The sequence below is a fragment of the Chaetodon trifascialis genome, chromosome 17 (genome assembly GCF_039877785.1).
Source record: "Chaetodon trifascialis isolate fChaTrf1 chromosome 17, fChaTrf1.hap1, whole genome shotgun sequence".
In the NCBI taxonomy this organism is placed as follows: Eukaryota; Metazoa; Chordata; class Actinopteri; order Chaetodontiformes; family Chaetodontidae; genus Chaetodon; species Chaetodon trifascialis.
In genome coordinates, this window is record NC_092072.1 from 590,635 (window position 1) to 604,466 (window position 13,832).

The 13,832-nt window shown below is 49.6% G+C and overlaps 2 protein-coding genes across 2 annotated transcripts; both read right to left on the reverse strand.

Annotated features, from left to right (window-relative positions):
* Positions 1–1,006: 1,006 nt before the first annotated feature.
* rfx5 (regulatory factor X, 5) lies at positions 1,007–7,817 on the reverse strand. The gene is made up of 11 exons (XM_070984520.1): positions 7,792–7,817; positions 6,145–6,298; positions 5,960–5,993; positions 5,757–5,839; positions 5,487–5,609; positions 5,274–5,390; positions 4,857–4,935; positions 4,495–4,693; positions 2,897–2,979; positions 2,639–2,815; positions 1,007–2,449 (listed from the first exon to the last, which is right to left on the reverse strand). Exons 2-11 carry the CDS (start codon positions 6,264–6,266, stop codon positions 1,274–1,276), a joined length of 2,193 nt encoding a protein of 730 aa, XP_070840621.1. The 5' UTR covers positions 6,267–6,298; positions 7,792–7,817; the 3' UTR covers positions 1,007–1,273.
* A 1,850-nt stretch (positions 7,818–9,667) lies between these two features.
* psmb4 (proteasome 20S subunit beta 4) lies at positions 9,668–13,149 on the reverse strand. The gene is made up of 8 exons (XM_070984560.1): positions 13,008–13,149; positions 12,026–12,152; positions 11,864–11,943; positions 11,634–11,780; positions 11,446–11,527; positions 11,088–11,204; positions 10,363–10,451; positions 9,668–9,819 (listed from the first exon to the last, which is right to left on the reverse strand). The coding sequence occupies exons 1-8, from the start codon at positions 13,133–13,135 to the stop codon at positions 9,807–9,809; spliced, it is 783 nt and encodes a 260-aa protein (XP_070840661.1). The 5' UTR covers positions 13,136–13,149; the 3' UTR covers positions 9,668–9,806.
* Positions 13,150–13,832: the final 683 nt, after the last annotated feature.

The following is a 13,832-nucleotide window of genomic DNA, read 5'->3' on the forward strand; positions in this document are numbered from 1 at the left end:
GGGAGTTATGACAAGAAATGTTGTGTCTCGACCCTGCCTGTCTCACACACACACACACACACACACACACACACACACACACACACACACACACACACACACACACACACACACACACACACACACACGAGCTCTGAGCTTTGATTCACATTCAATCCAAAACTCAAAGTGAAAACCATCCGGTCCATTTTCAGCCTCTTCCAGGTGTAACAGGACGCCGTCCTCACCTGCACGAGACGTTCTGTCCACCTACTAAACTCCAAAGGCTTGAAAACGTCCAGTTTCATTTCCCTGCTATCGTCCGTCTCTCCACGTCCCTGAACTGAAGGTGACTCTCAGCCGAGCCCTCCAGACGTCCAGGTGAAGCCTCAGAGAGCCTTCACCAGGCTCTGACCCGTAGTACCTCCTGTAACCGCCCACCTCAGGCTCAACCGTCTGGGCCTGACTCAACACTGAGGACATGTCTCCTGCTCCTCTGCCTCCATCATTTTGTCCTCCCTCCTTCCTTTATGTCCCTCTTTTGTCTGTGTCTTTCATGCATTGACTGATCTGAAGCAGCAGAAGTGAAGAGAAGTTTGGACATAAAGGATAAAAGGAGGCAAGGAGGCAAGGAAGGAAGAGAGGAAGGTTTGATTTCAGGCCCGGCCACCTGAGGATCCGTTCTTCTGGTTTCAGCCACAGACAGATGGACAAATGGACAGACTGGTGGACAGACAGACAGACGGACAGACAGATGGACAGACTGGTGGACAGACGGACAGTCAGATGGACAGACAGACACGCAGACAGACAGACACTTGGACGGACAGATGGACAGACAGACGGACAGATGGACAGATGGGCAGACAGATGGACAGACAGACAGACAGACAGACAGACAGACAGACAGACAGACAGACAGACACTTGGACAGACAGATGGACAGACAGACGGAGAGATGGACAGACAGACGGAGAGATGGACAGACAGACGGACAGATGGAGAGACGGGCAGACAGATGGACAGACACTTGGACAGACAGATGGACAGACAGTTAAAGAATCGCAGGTTTCTAAAAGCATCCAGTATTTTGAAGTGCAATGGCAGCTGATGGAAAGACGGTCGAGGTTTGGCTTCATTCATCCTCCTCGATTGGCTCTCTGCTGTCACCAATCTGGGATTTCCACCAATGAGGAAAAGGAGAGGTAAGGGGGCGGGGCTTTGTCGCAGTGAGGTAAAAGCTGAGCGAGGGAGGAGGGCTGATAAAAAACACCAAGAAGAAGACCAGAGACAGCTAGTGACCCTCTCTCTTTGAGGAGGCGCCGCTGCTCTCTTTGGCCTCCTCCTCGCTTTTCACCACAGTGACGGAGGAGATGGAGGAGGAGGTGGCCGGAGCAGCAGAAGAGGAAGAGGTGGAGGCGGAAGGCAGCGGCGGGTTGACATGCAGCTCTACCGGCGTCAAAGTTATCTCCACCTCCCCCTGCTCCTCGTGCAGTGTGGGCAGAGGAAGAGGAGGATGCAGGTGCGTGGCGGGCGGAGGAGCGGTGCTGCTGTTGTTATTGCTCGGTCTCGGAGCTTTCTGGATGACCTCCACCATCGGGGTCCGGCCTGACGCCGCCAGCTCCCAGCTGGGGTTCCCCGGACTCTGGAACAGCAGCAGCGGCCTGGTGTGGTGCTCCGTCTCCACCGCCGTGCCGGGCTGACACTGCACCACCACCCCGCGGTGCTCCATCAGCCGGTCAGACATTGCCGGCAGCGGGCTCAGAACCAGCCCCGGCTGCTCCTGGATCACTAACTCCAGCACAGGCTGCGAGGAGGACGAGGAGGACGAGGAGGAGGAAGAGGCTTTCTGGATGACTCCTCCGGTCAGGGAGGTGATGATGGGAGGGTGGGAGGGAGGTGCAGGAGGGGAAGGCTGGGGAGGAACGGCAACAGGAGGAGGAGGAGGAGGAGGAGGAGGAGAAGGCAGGGCGTCCTCCGGCCGAGGTTTCCTCGGTCGTCCACGTTTCCGTTTCACCGGAGGAGCGCTGACGGCAGAACCAGCAGATGTGCCCGCGGCGCCGCCTGGCGTCACCACTTCCAGGGGGCGCTTGCTGCTCCCTCGTGCTTTCTGGACCACAGAGGTGGGGGCTGCGGGGGCGTGCTGCTGCTGCTGAGGAGGAGGAGGAGGAGGAGGTTGTGGTGGGGGGGCGACCTTCTCCCTCTCGTAAGAAAGGCACCCCTGAGGCAGAATCATCAGCGGAACCGGCCCACCCTGCTGCTGGGGCAGCGTCGCCATGGCAATGACCTTCATCCCACCACCGCTGGCAGCGGCTGCAGCGGCGGGTCCTCCAGGTCCGGACGCCCCCCCGACGCCCGAGGCGTCTTTGGGAGCCAGCGAAGGCGGAGAGGAGCGGACAGATAGCTGGGCCTTGTCGGGGATGGAGCTCCGCGGGAGGATTCTGGGTAACTGCTTCATGAAGGCCTCGACCTGTGCGCCATCAATCAGATACTTCTGTTATTGATTGATCAGTTTATCAGTGACCAATACTGAACAAACGAATAAACACACACACACACACTGAGCGGAGTGAGAAACACACACATCTCAAATAAAAGGAAGTTCAGCTGTTAGCAAACAGGTGCTGGAGGTGAGTCCAGGTGCAGACTGGTGACTTACAGCAGGCCGCAGAGAGGAGGAGGAGGAGGAGGAGGAGGAGGAAGAGGAGGAGGAGGAGGAGCAGGAGGTGGGAGGAGGAGGAGGAGAGTCCAGGGACGAAGGTTTAGCCGCTGCAGCTGATTTGTCTCCAGATGGCAGCTTCAGTGAAGACGAGGAGGAGGAGTCCCCGAGTTCCCTCTAAAGACAGACAGGTAGCAGTGAGCAGCAGTGTCACATGATCTGTATGTGATCAGTGATTGGACAGAAACACGTCAGCACCTTCTGATCAGCAGCTCCGTCACTCTCAGCCTTAGAGATGACCGGTGTTTTCTTGATGACCTTGTGGGGTTTTGCTGGACCTCCTGAGGACAGACGGACAGAGACAGACGGACGGATAAAACATGTGGCGTGATCTGATTTGTCTGATCACATGTGGAAGTCGTCGGGCTCGCTGAGGTCGGCGTAAACACGACATGCTGTGACACCGAGACAGACGTGTTTGCAGTTGACATTTAAATTAAATTTAGCCAGCGAGCTAAAAGAGACAGGCCTCTAATGACTGCGTCTGGTCTGTGCCCTGAAACACCGGAAGACGAGTTATTGGACAGAACGGTGCCAGAGAGTGTAAGAAGTAACTGTGTCACACTCATCTGCTCGCAGGCCGAAGCCTTCGTGGCGTTACACAGCGGCCAACACGTCGGACCGGGACAAACTGACAGAATCAAATGTTTTTACTAGGGCTGTCAGTTTAACACGTTAATTAGATTAATTAATTATGCTGCAAATTAATGCGCAATAAAAATTAACGCAATTAATCATGAGTGGCAAGTCAATGCGCAAGCATTTTAAATTTGGCTCTTTGAGTGACCAGGTCGCATCCTACCTGCGCCACTAGTCAAAAGCAGGTTGACAACAGACGTGGATGCGACACCGGAGAGCGAGGCGAGCCTACTTGGACCTTTGAACGGCAAGTTAATTTATAAAAAGAACAAAGACGGGACTATTAACAAGGACGCAGTGATTTGTACCTTGTGAAAAAAAGAATTTTCCTATCACCAGCTCCAGCCTGAATTATCATTTAAACGCTAAAGAAGAAGAAGAAACGTACTTTATTAATCACATTACACAAGGTGTTAGTTGCACTACACGCCATGCTTTCCGTGAAATTAGTTTTTTCTGCATTGGACCCATCCTCGATCTGTCGATCCTCTGTCGATCCTCCGCGGCAGACCAGGAGCGGTGGGCTGCCAGCTGCCAGGCAACGCTGACGCCCGCGCCCAGGGACCAGTACTCCTTTGTCACCATTGGTCAGGTGGTGATCTTCTTGCATGTGTTTAGTGGGGGTTATTACGGAGGAATGAGTGGAGTGAGGCGACAGTGTTACCACTTGTGCCACCGTGCTACCACGCTACCATGCTAAACATGTAGTTGCTGCTAGTGCCGCTAGTGTTACCGTGAGCTCACTCCACCAACCCACAAAACGAATGAGCAGAGCCACGACAGACAAACTGACAAACTCAATCGCAGAGTGGGTTGCTGCTGATTGCAGGCCGACTTCAGTCGTGGAAGACGAGGGCCTAAAAGAGGCGTTTCAGATAGCGTCATCTGAATTTCATTTATGAAGCACACTTCACCAATAAAAATGTGGATATCAAATCTTCTCTTCTTGGTGTATTCAGTTGATTAGTCATGCACTACAATTTTGTAATGTCCTAGAATTCAAATTCTTTATTTGGGGACCTTTAGCAGATATGAGATTAAAATGCGATTAATTCGATTAATTAATTACAAATCCTGTAATTAATTAGATTAATTTTTTTAATCGCCTGACAGCACTAGTTTTTACTTATTGGTGGTAGTTTGTGGTTTCATACGACCTGCGAGGGCTGCGGAGGTGACCAGCTCGGCCTGGCTGCAGCGAGGGTTGACGATATGCTCCTGGATCAGGTAGCGAGCGATTTCAACCACCGTGTCGAACGAGCGCTTCAGGATCTTCTGCGCCCAATCACAGATGAGCTCGCACGCCGCCTCCGTCACTTCCTGTTTGTATGTCTGGACCAACTCGGTCAGCTCTGCCTGGGGATGAAGACGAGGACACGTCAGCAGAGCTGTGGGCACAGACTGGTCGTACTGGACATGTGTACGGACTCTGTGTTAATTAAGACCTGATGATGTGTTCAGTGAACCGCTGTCCTCTACGTGTGTGTGTGTGTGTGTGTGTGTGTGTGTGTGTGTGTACCGGGTCGTTCTTCAGGTCCAGGTTGGGCAGCAGAGGCATGTTGAGCACCGTCTTCCTCCTGATGCCGCTGTAACAGTACGTGTCAGCTGGGCAGGTTAGGGAAGTGAACCAACGAACCGTAAACCAGGCGCTCCTTCACAAAGCTTAGAGGAGCCTCCTGTCCACCCACTACGTCCCTGACGTGACTGACCTTACAGGTTACTGCAAAGTGAACACTGTCTTCATCATGAACATTTTAAATGTCCACCCCCCAGCGTCGGAGGTGGACAACACGTCTTTCAAGGGCACAGACCTTCATGTCCAACCCGTCTGAACCAGATCTTAAAAGTCATAATAAGTCTGCTACAGATTAATTCAGTCAAACAGGGGACGTGTCGTCCAATCCTGAGGGACGCCATCCTGCAGCTGAAAGGATATTTGGACTGTCCTCTGCCGCCGAGCCGTCGGGCCTTGATGTTGGGAAAAATATCTCTGATGATCTTCCCAAAGTTGGCAGCGCTCAGGGGACGATGCTGCAGGTTCTCACAGTATCTCCTGGAGGACAGACAGAGACAGACAGGAGGACACTCAGGGATCACATGACCGAACAACTGACCTCACAAACTGCAACTTGTGTGTGCGTTCTCTGACTTGTATGTCTCGTAGACGTCCTGTTTGGGCAGGCAGGTGTCTGAATGCTCCTCCAGGTGACTACGGATCCAGTTACAGGTGTGAAGCTGGTCGGCTGTGTTGAATGAGCTGGAGTCACCGCCACTGCGCACACACACACACACACACACACACACACACACACACACACACACACACACACACACACACACACACACACACACACACCATAAGTCAGAGGGAGTCACACAGATCTGTCTCGCTACTTGTGTTGGACGCAGCAGGACTGACCTCTTGTCTCCGGAGCTGGGTCCAGAGGGCAGCTGGAGGTACAGGTACAGCTTGTCATTGTCGGAGAAACGCTGAACATCTTGCTGTGAAAGAGGACAGAACAGAACACACCTGAGCGCTGACGTGAGGTGCTTCCTCTCACCTGCACACATCACTGATCTGCTGTTTCATCACTGACGGGACGTGCAGACAGCGGCTCTTACCAGGATCTGATCCACTTTGGTCTGAACACCCTTACTGCAAGACAGAGAAGACACCAATCAGAAACCTGCTCAGAGGCCTCCGTGCAGACTCAGGACTTGTTTACAGATTTCTAACACAGACACACACACACACACACACACACACACACACACACACACACACACACACAGCAGAGTCGACTCACGAGATGTTGCTCTTGAGTTTTTGTAACAGCATGCTGGGCTCCGTGTCCCCCTCCCCGGCCTCCAGACCGGCCTCCCCCCGCCGGGAGGCTTCGGCCCGCTGGCGCCGCTGGTCCTCCGACATGTGGACACCTAACCAGTGCTGAGTACCACCATCTGAGGAGGACACACAGACAGAGGACTGATGTCCACACTTCACGCGATGCTGAGGAGTCATCTGCTGAAAAGTCCAGAAAAAGCTGCTAAAGGTGCCGTGAGTTGTTTTTTATTTTAGTCAAAGAAAGACAGAAAATTCTTCAACAGCTTTACTGTTATAGATCTGATTTTAAATGATTATCTCGACTTTTCTGAACATCAAGCTCCGGACAACAAGGCACACTGACGACTGAGAGCGTGTTTTGTTTCTGTGGTGATTTAACGATGACTCGTCCACATACATGAACATGCAGCTCTGTATTTGACGTGTGTCAAACTGATATGAGGTTTTTGTTCGGGGGACATGAAGCCTGATGGAACATGGAGCTGGACAAAGACCAGCAGCATCCTGAGCTCTCAGACGGGCTGGAACAAGATGATTTCAACATTTCACAGAAACGAGAGGAATAAGAAAACTGCAGTTCACAGGACTGACTTTAAAAGTGTAGTCAGTGCAGGAGATGGACACGACGTGAATCCATGAGCCTGATGGACCGTTTCTCTCCGCGCAGGGACAATAACAGAGCGGACAGACAGACAGACAGACCGACAGGCGGGTCACTCCCACTTCTCTCCTGTCACTGCAGCGCCTTCTTTTCACCGTCACACGACATGTTAAAAAGCTCAGATTTCAGTCCGGTTCCGCGTTCACAGCCGGTTAAAGAGGCCCGCTGGCTGCTGGGTAGTGTCACATGTCGGCTGTCACGGTGCCGTTAAACGTTACTACTACAACCGGAGCGGGAGGCATGTTACACTGGAGCCACACACAGCCGGCCAAACGCAGCACACACACCGGCTAATGGAAGCTGGAAATGCTAATGTGCCAGCGGCCGAAATGTGACGGCCGTGCTCCCCATGTCCTGCCTGACTGCTGTGTTTACAGCGGGCGTACAGCCGCTGGTCATGTGCCTGCCATTTACTTTAACACACACACACACACACACACACACACACACACACACACACACACACACACACACACACACACACACACACACACACACACACACCCAGCTAACATGTTACTGCCGAGCTAACTGGCTAGCGGACAACAGACACCTTCAACATTAGCTGACTGCGGGAGCGACACTTCGATACTTTAGCTGGATTGTTTTCCAAACACATTTAACGACATTTCAAAGCCGTAGAAACTGACAAAACTGCCTCCCATGAAGGAAATCAGTATTACTTTGACTAACGTTGACATTTGCCGCGTTACTACGTGGCTAGCCAGAAGCTCGTAGTCAACCGTAGTAGGACCGCTAACTAGCCTAGCTTGTTGCTATCAGATAGCAATGGCTAGCAAGCACTGAAACACCCCGTAAACATGATTTACACGCCATTTGTAATTTCAAAATAATTCCCTATAATAGTTAATTTATTTTGGTATTAATGTACGATCGGTTCAGTGAGTCTCATTTGAGTATTTATTTTAAAAAAGAAAAAGAAAGTACCTGAGCCAAGATACAGCAAAAATCCCCCTTCAGATTTTTTTGTGATTGGACGACTTTGTTATGTCTGCCTGACTACAAAGCCGACGCCTATTCTGATTGGTGAGCTGTGACAACTCTGCCCGGATACTAAAAACGGGTGAGACTCCATTCGTTGAGCAAAATTATTTTTCTGACATGGATTATTTTGATTGGACGCGTTTTTCTGGTCTGCCCAGTTACAAAACAGATGAATTTATTTAGCAAAATCTGCATAGCAACAGCCATCATATTTAGACAGCGAAAGCAAAAATACTTGAAATACACATTTTCTAATGCATGAAACATGCTGAATGTGTATGAACATTACAGAGTCCAGGGGAGTGCAGACATGTTAAAGAGGCTGCACATAAGTGCATTTTATTAATACAACATCAGCTTCTTAGTTCTTCTTAGGGCTGGGCGATATGGCTGAAAACTATTGCGATATAAGTGTTTTATATTGGTTGATATCGATAATTATTGATATTTTTCATGACTTATTTAAAATAAGGACCAGGAGAAAAATACATTCAATTTAAACATTTTTATTTTAAATTGAACCTTCCTCTGATTATAATCCCCTCAGCTATCAAGGCAGAAAGGAAAGGAAATGTCAACACAACCATGGAAAACACTCAAATAATAAATGCAAAAAAAGAGTAAAAATGTAAACAGAGAAACTTGAGAACTTTTTTCCTGCAGGTTTAGTGCAGAAAGTTCACAAACTGATTCACCTTCTGCTGAATAAAATGTTTTCAGATATGTGCAGTGTTTTGGAAACAAAGCAGAAACTGAGGAAGACTTGACATCAGTAACAAACAAACAAACAAACAAACAAACATGACAGACAGCACAGTAACACTGACTGAACTATAAAACCAGCCTAGACATAAGAACAACTTCAGTCGCTCTTCTTCCTCTGAACATACATGAACTGTTCAGTTATATTTTTATTATAAGAGCTGTTTGTAAGCTGGCTTCTCCTCAGTGCTCAGTGAAGCGTGTCTTTAGCTGTATGAGATGCCGCTGCCTCCGTTACGTCTTCGTGCCTTTTAGATGATTTGTCATCAGGCACTGAAGCAGATACCTCTGCATGGCGGTCAGCTGCTTGTGCGGTGGTGCTGCGGTTGGCGGACGTTGGCGAATACGGCTGCGCTCCAAAGAGTGAGCGCGGCTAAGGTGGTTCAATAAGTTTGTGGTGTTACTGGTCTTGGTGGGGACGACAGTCTTAGATAAGTTACAGACCACACTGGTCTGACGACGGTCCGACTTATAAAATCCAAAAAACTCCAAACTGAGCTGACTTTCCCTGTTCTATTGACGATTTCTTCGCTCGCTGCAGCGCTCACTTTCTATTTCTCATGTCACTCCTCACGGAGCATCAAACACGAGACAATGAGATGGCGCAACCGCACTTGATAATGTTACATGATTGGCTGTTAGTGTGTCTCTCTCACTGATCAGTGATTACTCCCTACGTTGCTCAGTTACCTGAGAGCGAGTGCCTTTGTTCATGCAACCAACCTCGCTTCACAACTTCAGGTTTCTTCTGACGAAGAAAAAAAAATATCGAATGTTTTATCGAACGCATTCTTTATTGATATTGATGATGTGTCTATGGCGAGACATATCGCTATCGTTTTATCACCCAGCCCTACTTCTTCCTGGATATTCTTAAGTAAAACTCTGGATCAAACACACACATTTTGAATAGTGTCCAAGCAGACACGATGTGCCATTTAGAAGGCAAACATTTCAATTATTTTTGAATTCTGTTACTTCCTGTTCAAAGTTTTCAAGTGGTTGCCACATTCATCTGTACAAACACTCCAAACCAGAAAAAAAGACTCTTCTGAAATCTATTTTTATCACATTTATTTTCCATTATACAAAAGTTACAATGAACATCAGGAAAAAAACTGAACTGGGAAAGATAAGTTTGTGAGTTGTTTTTGACTCAGCAGAGAGAGCAAAGCTTCATCAGTCGCAGCTCGTCTTCACTTGAACCCGCTGCAGAGAAACAGGACACAGACATGAATGTAAAGTCCAGTGTGGAGGATTTAGTGGCATCTAGTGGTGAGGTTGCAGACTGCAACCAACTGACTACACCCGCCTCGCCCTCCCCCATAGTGGCTGCTAAAAATGGTGAAAGTTGCTCTTTAGAGTCAGCGTTTGGTTTGTCCGCTCTGGGCTCAGGTAGAAACACGGACGAGGACCCGCTCTGTCTGCGTTCGCTCCAGATGTTTTTCACAGCGTGTCTGACTTCCTGTGGCGACGTCTTCCACAGCAGCTGAACACTCAACAGCCAACGCTGACCTGTTACATCATGGACTGATGGTGATATCATTGCCGAACTCTTATTATTAACGCGTCGCATCACTTACTGAAGATAATCTTTTATTCTTCCTATTATTACTGTCTGTCTGGATCAACGGAGTGACATCACATCATATCATCAAATGTAATCTATTACTGTGATCACCAGTTCCTGATTCACACCATGTTGTCATCAGGAGGAACTTCAGAGGAATTTTCTGTGACCTTTGACCCTACCTGACCATGTGAGCGATGTCCCAGTTGGTTTCAGAGGACAGAGGACCGATGATCTCAACGCCCTCCTCTGTTACTATGGCGATCTCGTACTAAAACAGAAACACAGCATCATGGCATCCATCCATCCAACCATGCATCCATCCATCCATCCACTCATCCATCCATTCGTCCATCCATCCATTCATCCGTCCATCCATCCATCCACCCATTCATCCATCCATTCGTCCATCCATCCATTCATCCATTTGTCCATCCATCCATCCATTCATCCATTTGTCCATCCATCCATCCATCCACCCATTCATCCATCCATCCATCCATCCATCCACCCATTCATCCATCCATCCATCCATCCATCCATCCACCCATTCATCCATCCATCCATCCATCCATCCATCCATTCGTCCATCCATCCATCCATCCATTTGTCCATCCATTCGTCCATCCACCCGTCCATCATCCGTCCACTTCACTTGTTTCTTGGAGATTTAACCTGTTTGATTTGATCAAACTGATCGTCTTTAAAGTCTGGAGACAAAACAAAACTCTGACCAGCAGACGTCAGTCAGTGGTGGAAAGTACTGCAGTCTGTACTGCAGTACAGATTAGAGGTTGTGTACTTTAGTTCAGTGTGGTATTGGTACTTTTACTGAAGACAGGATGTGAATACCTCCTCCACCGCTGGGGTCAGTTAAGAGTACTCAGGAGTACTCAGGAGTACTCACCCTGTTGTAGGAGCGAGCGTCTCTGTAGTAGAGCACTTTGAGGCAGCGCTCCACCAGGTCCCGAGCCTCCTGTTTGGTGATCTCCACCTTGTTCTCCACCACCTCCCTCATCAGAGGCTACACGCACACACATATAAACACACAACACGGCGATCAAAGGGGAGAACGAGGTTCCTCCGCGGTATTACAGTATTTCACAAAGTGCACTGAAAGTACCAGCACACAGTTGTTTCAGTCATTTAACATCGACAGCTGTTACGTATCAGACGCTTAACGTCCAGCGACACTCAGGTGTTCCAGGACGCCGCCAGGTGGCGCCTGGCTTTACACCAGCAGGAGAACTCACTCACTCACTCACCTGAGCCAGGTATGCTCCAAAGCCTGTGGCCACTGTGGGCGCCTCATAGGCCACGCCCAGCTTGTCCACGTAACCTAGGAAACTGGAGAGAGGCAAGATGGCGCGTGGTTGAGTCACAAAGCGTGGTTTGGTACATGATGCGGCTGTGTCAGACAGAGAGAAGGCAGGACGAACAGGAAGCAGCTCACCTCTCGCCGCCGTAGAACCCTCCGATCACGACGGTGTTCCACAGAGGATTCATCTTGCTGCGACGGTTGTACATGACCCTGGTGAGCCAGGAGTGGACGGCCTTCGGACTGTAGCTGTGACCGTCACCCAGCAGCTCCTCGTCGATGCTGACAGAGAGAACAACGACAAAGATCAGCACGGAGCGGCGGCACGCGGCGAGATGTCTGCGCGTGTCAGAGCCGCCGCTTACACCATCTGCTCGATGACCTGCTTCAGATACTGGTAGTCGGCGTAGTCTCCGGACGCTCCCAGGATGGTGTTGCTGTTCACCTGAAAGACATCGAACACCGTCAACATCACGCGTCTACACGTATTCACTCCTGCGGCTGATGTCTGTCCCGGCGACCGTCACCTTCATGAGACGCGAGATGTTCCTGAAGCGAGCCAGAGAGCCGTACGAGCCCAACATGTCCGCCGCGATGATGACGCCGCCGGTGAACTTGACGCCGAGCACCGACGTCCCGGTGACCATTGGGTTACTGCGGGGGGGATGGAGGAGAGACAGGAGGCGGTCAGTGCTCGTCAACGAGCTCACAGCTGAAGGGCAGATCATCTTCATCATTTTCATGAGGTGAGGATGACTCTGTTTTCCTTCATCGCTGGCACACATCACAGAAAAGATTCAGTATTCGAACACGGGAAACACCGCTGGTCATGGCATGACTGACGCGACCACGAGGGCAAAAGAAGACAGACATGAAGACAAGTTTCTATCAACTCAGCGTCTTTTAACCAACGACCATCAGCAACAGTAGAAAAGTGCAGTTTCCCAGAGACAAAGACGGTGTCCTCAGCTGTCTGTCCAAAACCCCAAAACATTCAATTTACTTTGACAGAAAAGAGAGAAAATCAGCAAATGTTCGCACTGATCAACGCGCAGCTTTGCTCCTGAACTTGGAAAATGACTTTATGAAACCTGCAGCCTTTCAGCTGAATGAAGGACATAACAGACTTTGATGCTTTCACAAAAAAACCCGTCGTGTTTGAAGCCTCAGGTGAGTCCTCACACCTGTAAACTCCAGTACACCTGAGTCCTCTGAATGCTAACGAACACAGCTAACAGTTACTCAGCAAAACTGAACGAGGCGAAGCGAACGACGACGTTTCCTCCTCGAGACTCGTCTTTGACGTGAGGTCGTAACGTGAGTCCAAAGCATCTTTTCTGAGCTGTGAAAGTGTTAAAACGGATGGAAAGCAGCACTTAGCTTAGCTTAGCATAAATTAGCTATCGCCTCTCCATGATGATACAGCACTGCGGCGGAGCACAAACCGAAACCGACCGCGGAGGTTCGGCTGAAGTGGGCGGCGGATGGTTCCGGTTGAGGATCACTCACAGTGTGTGTCTGACCGGCCCGCACGAGGAGCCCGGCACGCTGCTGCCGCCGCCGCCGGGGAAAGAGTAAAACTGCCCGGGCTTTGGTCCGTTCTCCCAGAAACTCAGCTTCAGCCCTGACGCCTCCATCTTGAATATCTGCAGGAAGTGACGACACAGCGTCTCCTTGTTGGTCTGAGCTGGTTTGACGTCACGGAGCGCTGCTGTAGCACCCCCTGCTGTTTGGATGAACTACAGAACTACAAACTACTGCTACTATTACTACTACCATCATCATTATTACTATGATTACAATTTTCCAGTAAGAAGAAAAACATATTTGATGAGAAATGAATGCTGGGAATTATTCTTGTCTTTTCCTTGAACACAGTGTAACCAAACCCTAAACAAATTAATTCAATTCTGCAACACACTCGCTCCTGAACACGATTTCATACATAAGACACTCGGTTCACAAATGAAATCTCAGGGCACCGCTGGGAAAACACGTCCTTTCAAAACACAAAACACACTGAGTCACTGGAAATACTCAGACACACACCTGAAAATACTTACTTACAAAACTGAACACCAAGCAGCCGCAAACAGGCCTCAGCTGAGCAACAGCTGGCTAACAGCTAACGCTGCTGTGAAACACACAGTACACTGTAGTACAGAATACTGCACTCTATACTGTACGCAGTACTGCACCACTGAGATGTTACAGTACTGTGTATGGTACATACAGTAAAGTACAGTATATACAGTACTGTAAAAACAAACAAACAAACAAATCGTGGTTTCTTTTTCCTACAGAACGTCTCACAGAGCTTCTGGGTGGACCAAA

Coding starts and splice junctions, on each gene's coding strand:
- rfx5 (XM_070984520.1), bottom strand. CDS start 6,266: ATGTCGGAGGACCAGCGGCGCCAGCGGGCCGAAGCCTCCCGGCGGGGG. Junction 5,840..5,959: donor CCAAAGTGGATCAGATCCTG/GTAAGAGCCGCT, acceptor CCTCTTTCACAG/CAAGATGTTCAGCGTTTCTC. Junction 5,391..5,486: donor GACGTCTACGAGACATACAA/GTCAGAGAACGC, acceptor TCTGTCCTCCAG/GAGATACTGTGAGAACCTGC.
- psmb4 (XM_070984560.1), bottom strand. CDS start 13,135: ATGGAGGCGTCAGGGCTGAAGCTGAGTTTCTGGGAGAACGGACCAAAG. Junction 11,528..11,633: donor GGGTTCTACGGCGGCGAGAG/GTGAGCTGCTTC, acceptor GCCTCTCTCCAG/TTTCCTAGGTTACGTGGACA. Junction 11,205..11,445: donor TTGGAGCATACCTGGCTCAG/GTGAGTGAGTGA, acceptor GTGTGCGTGTAG/CCTCTGATGAGGGAGGTGGT.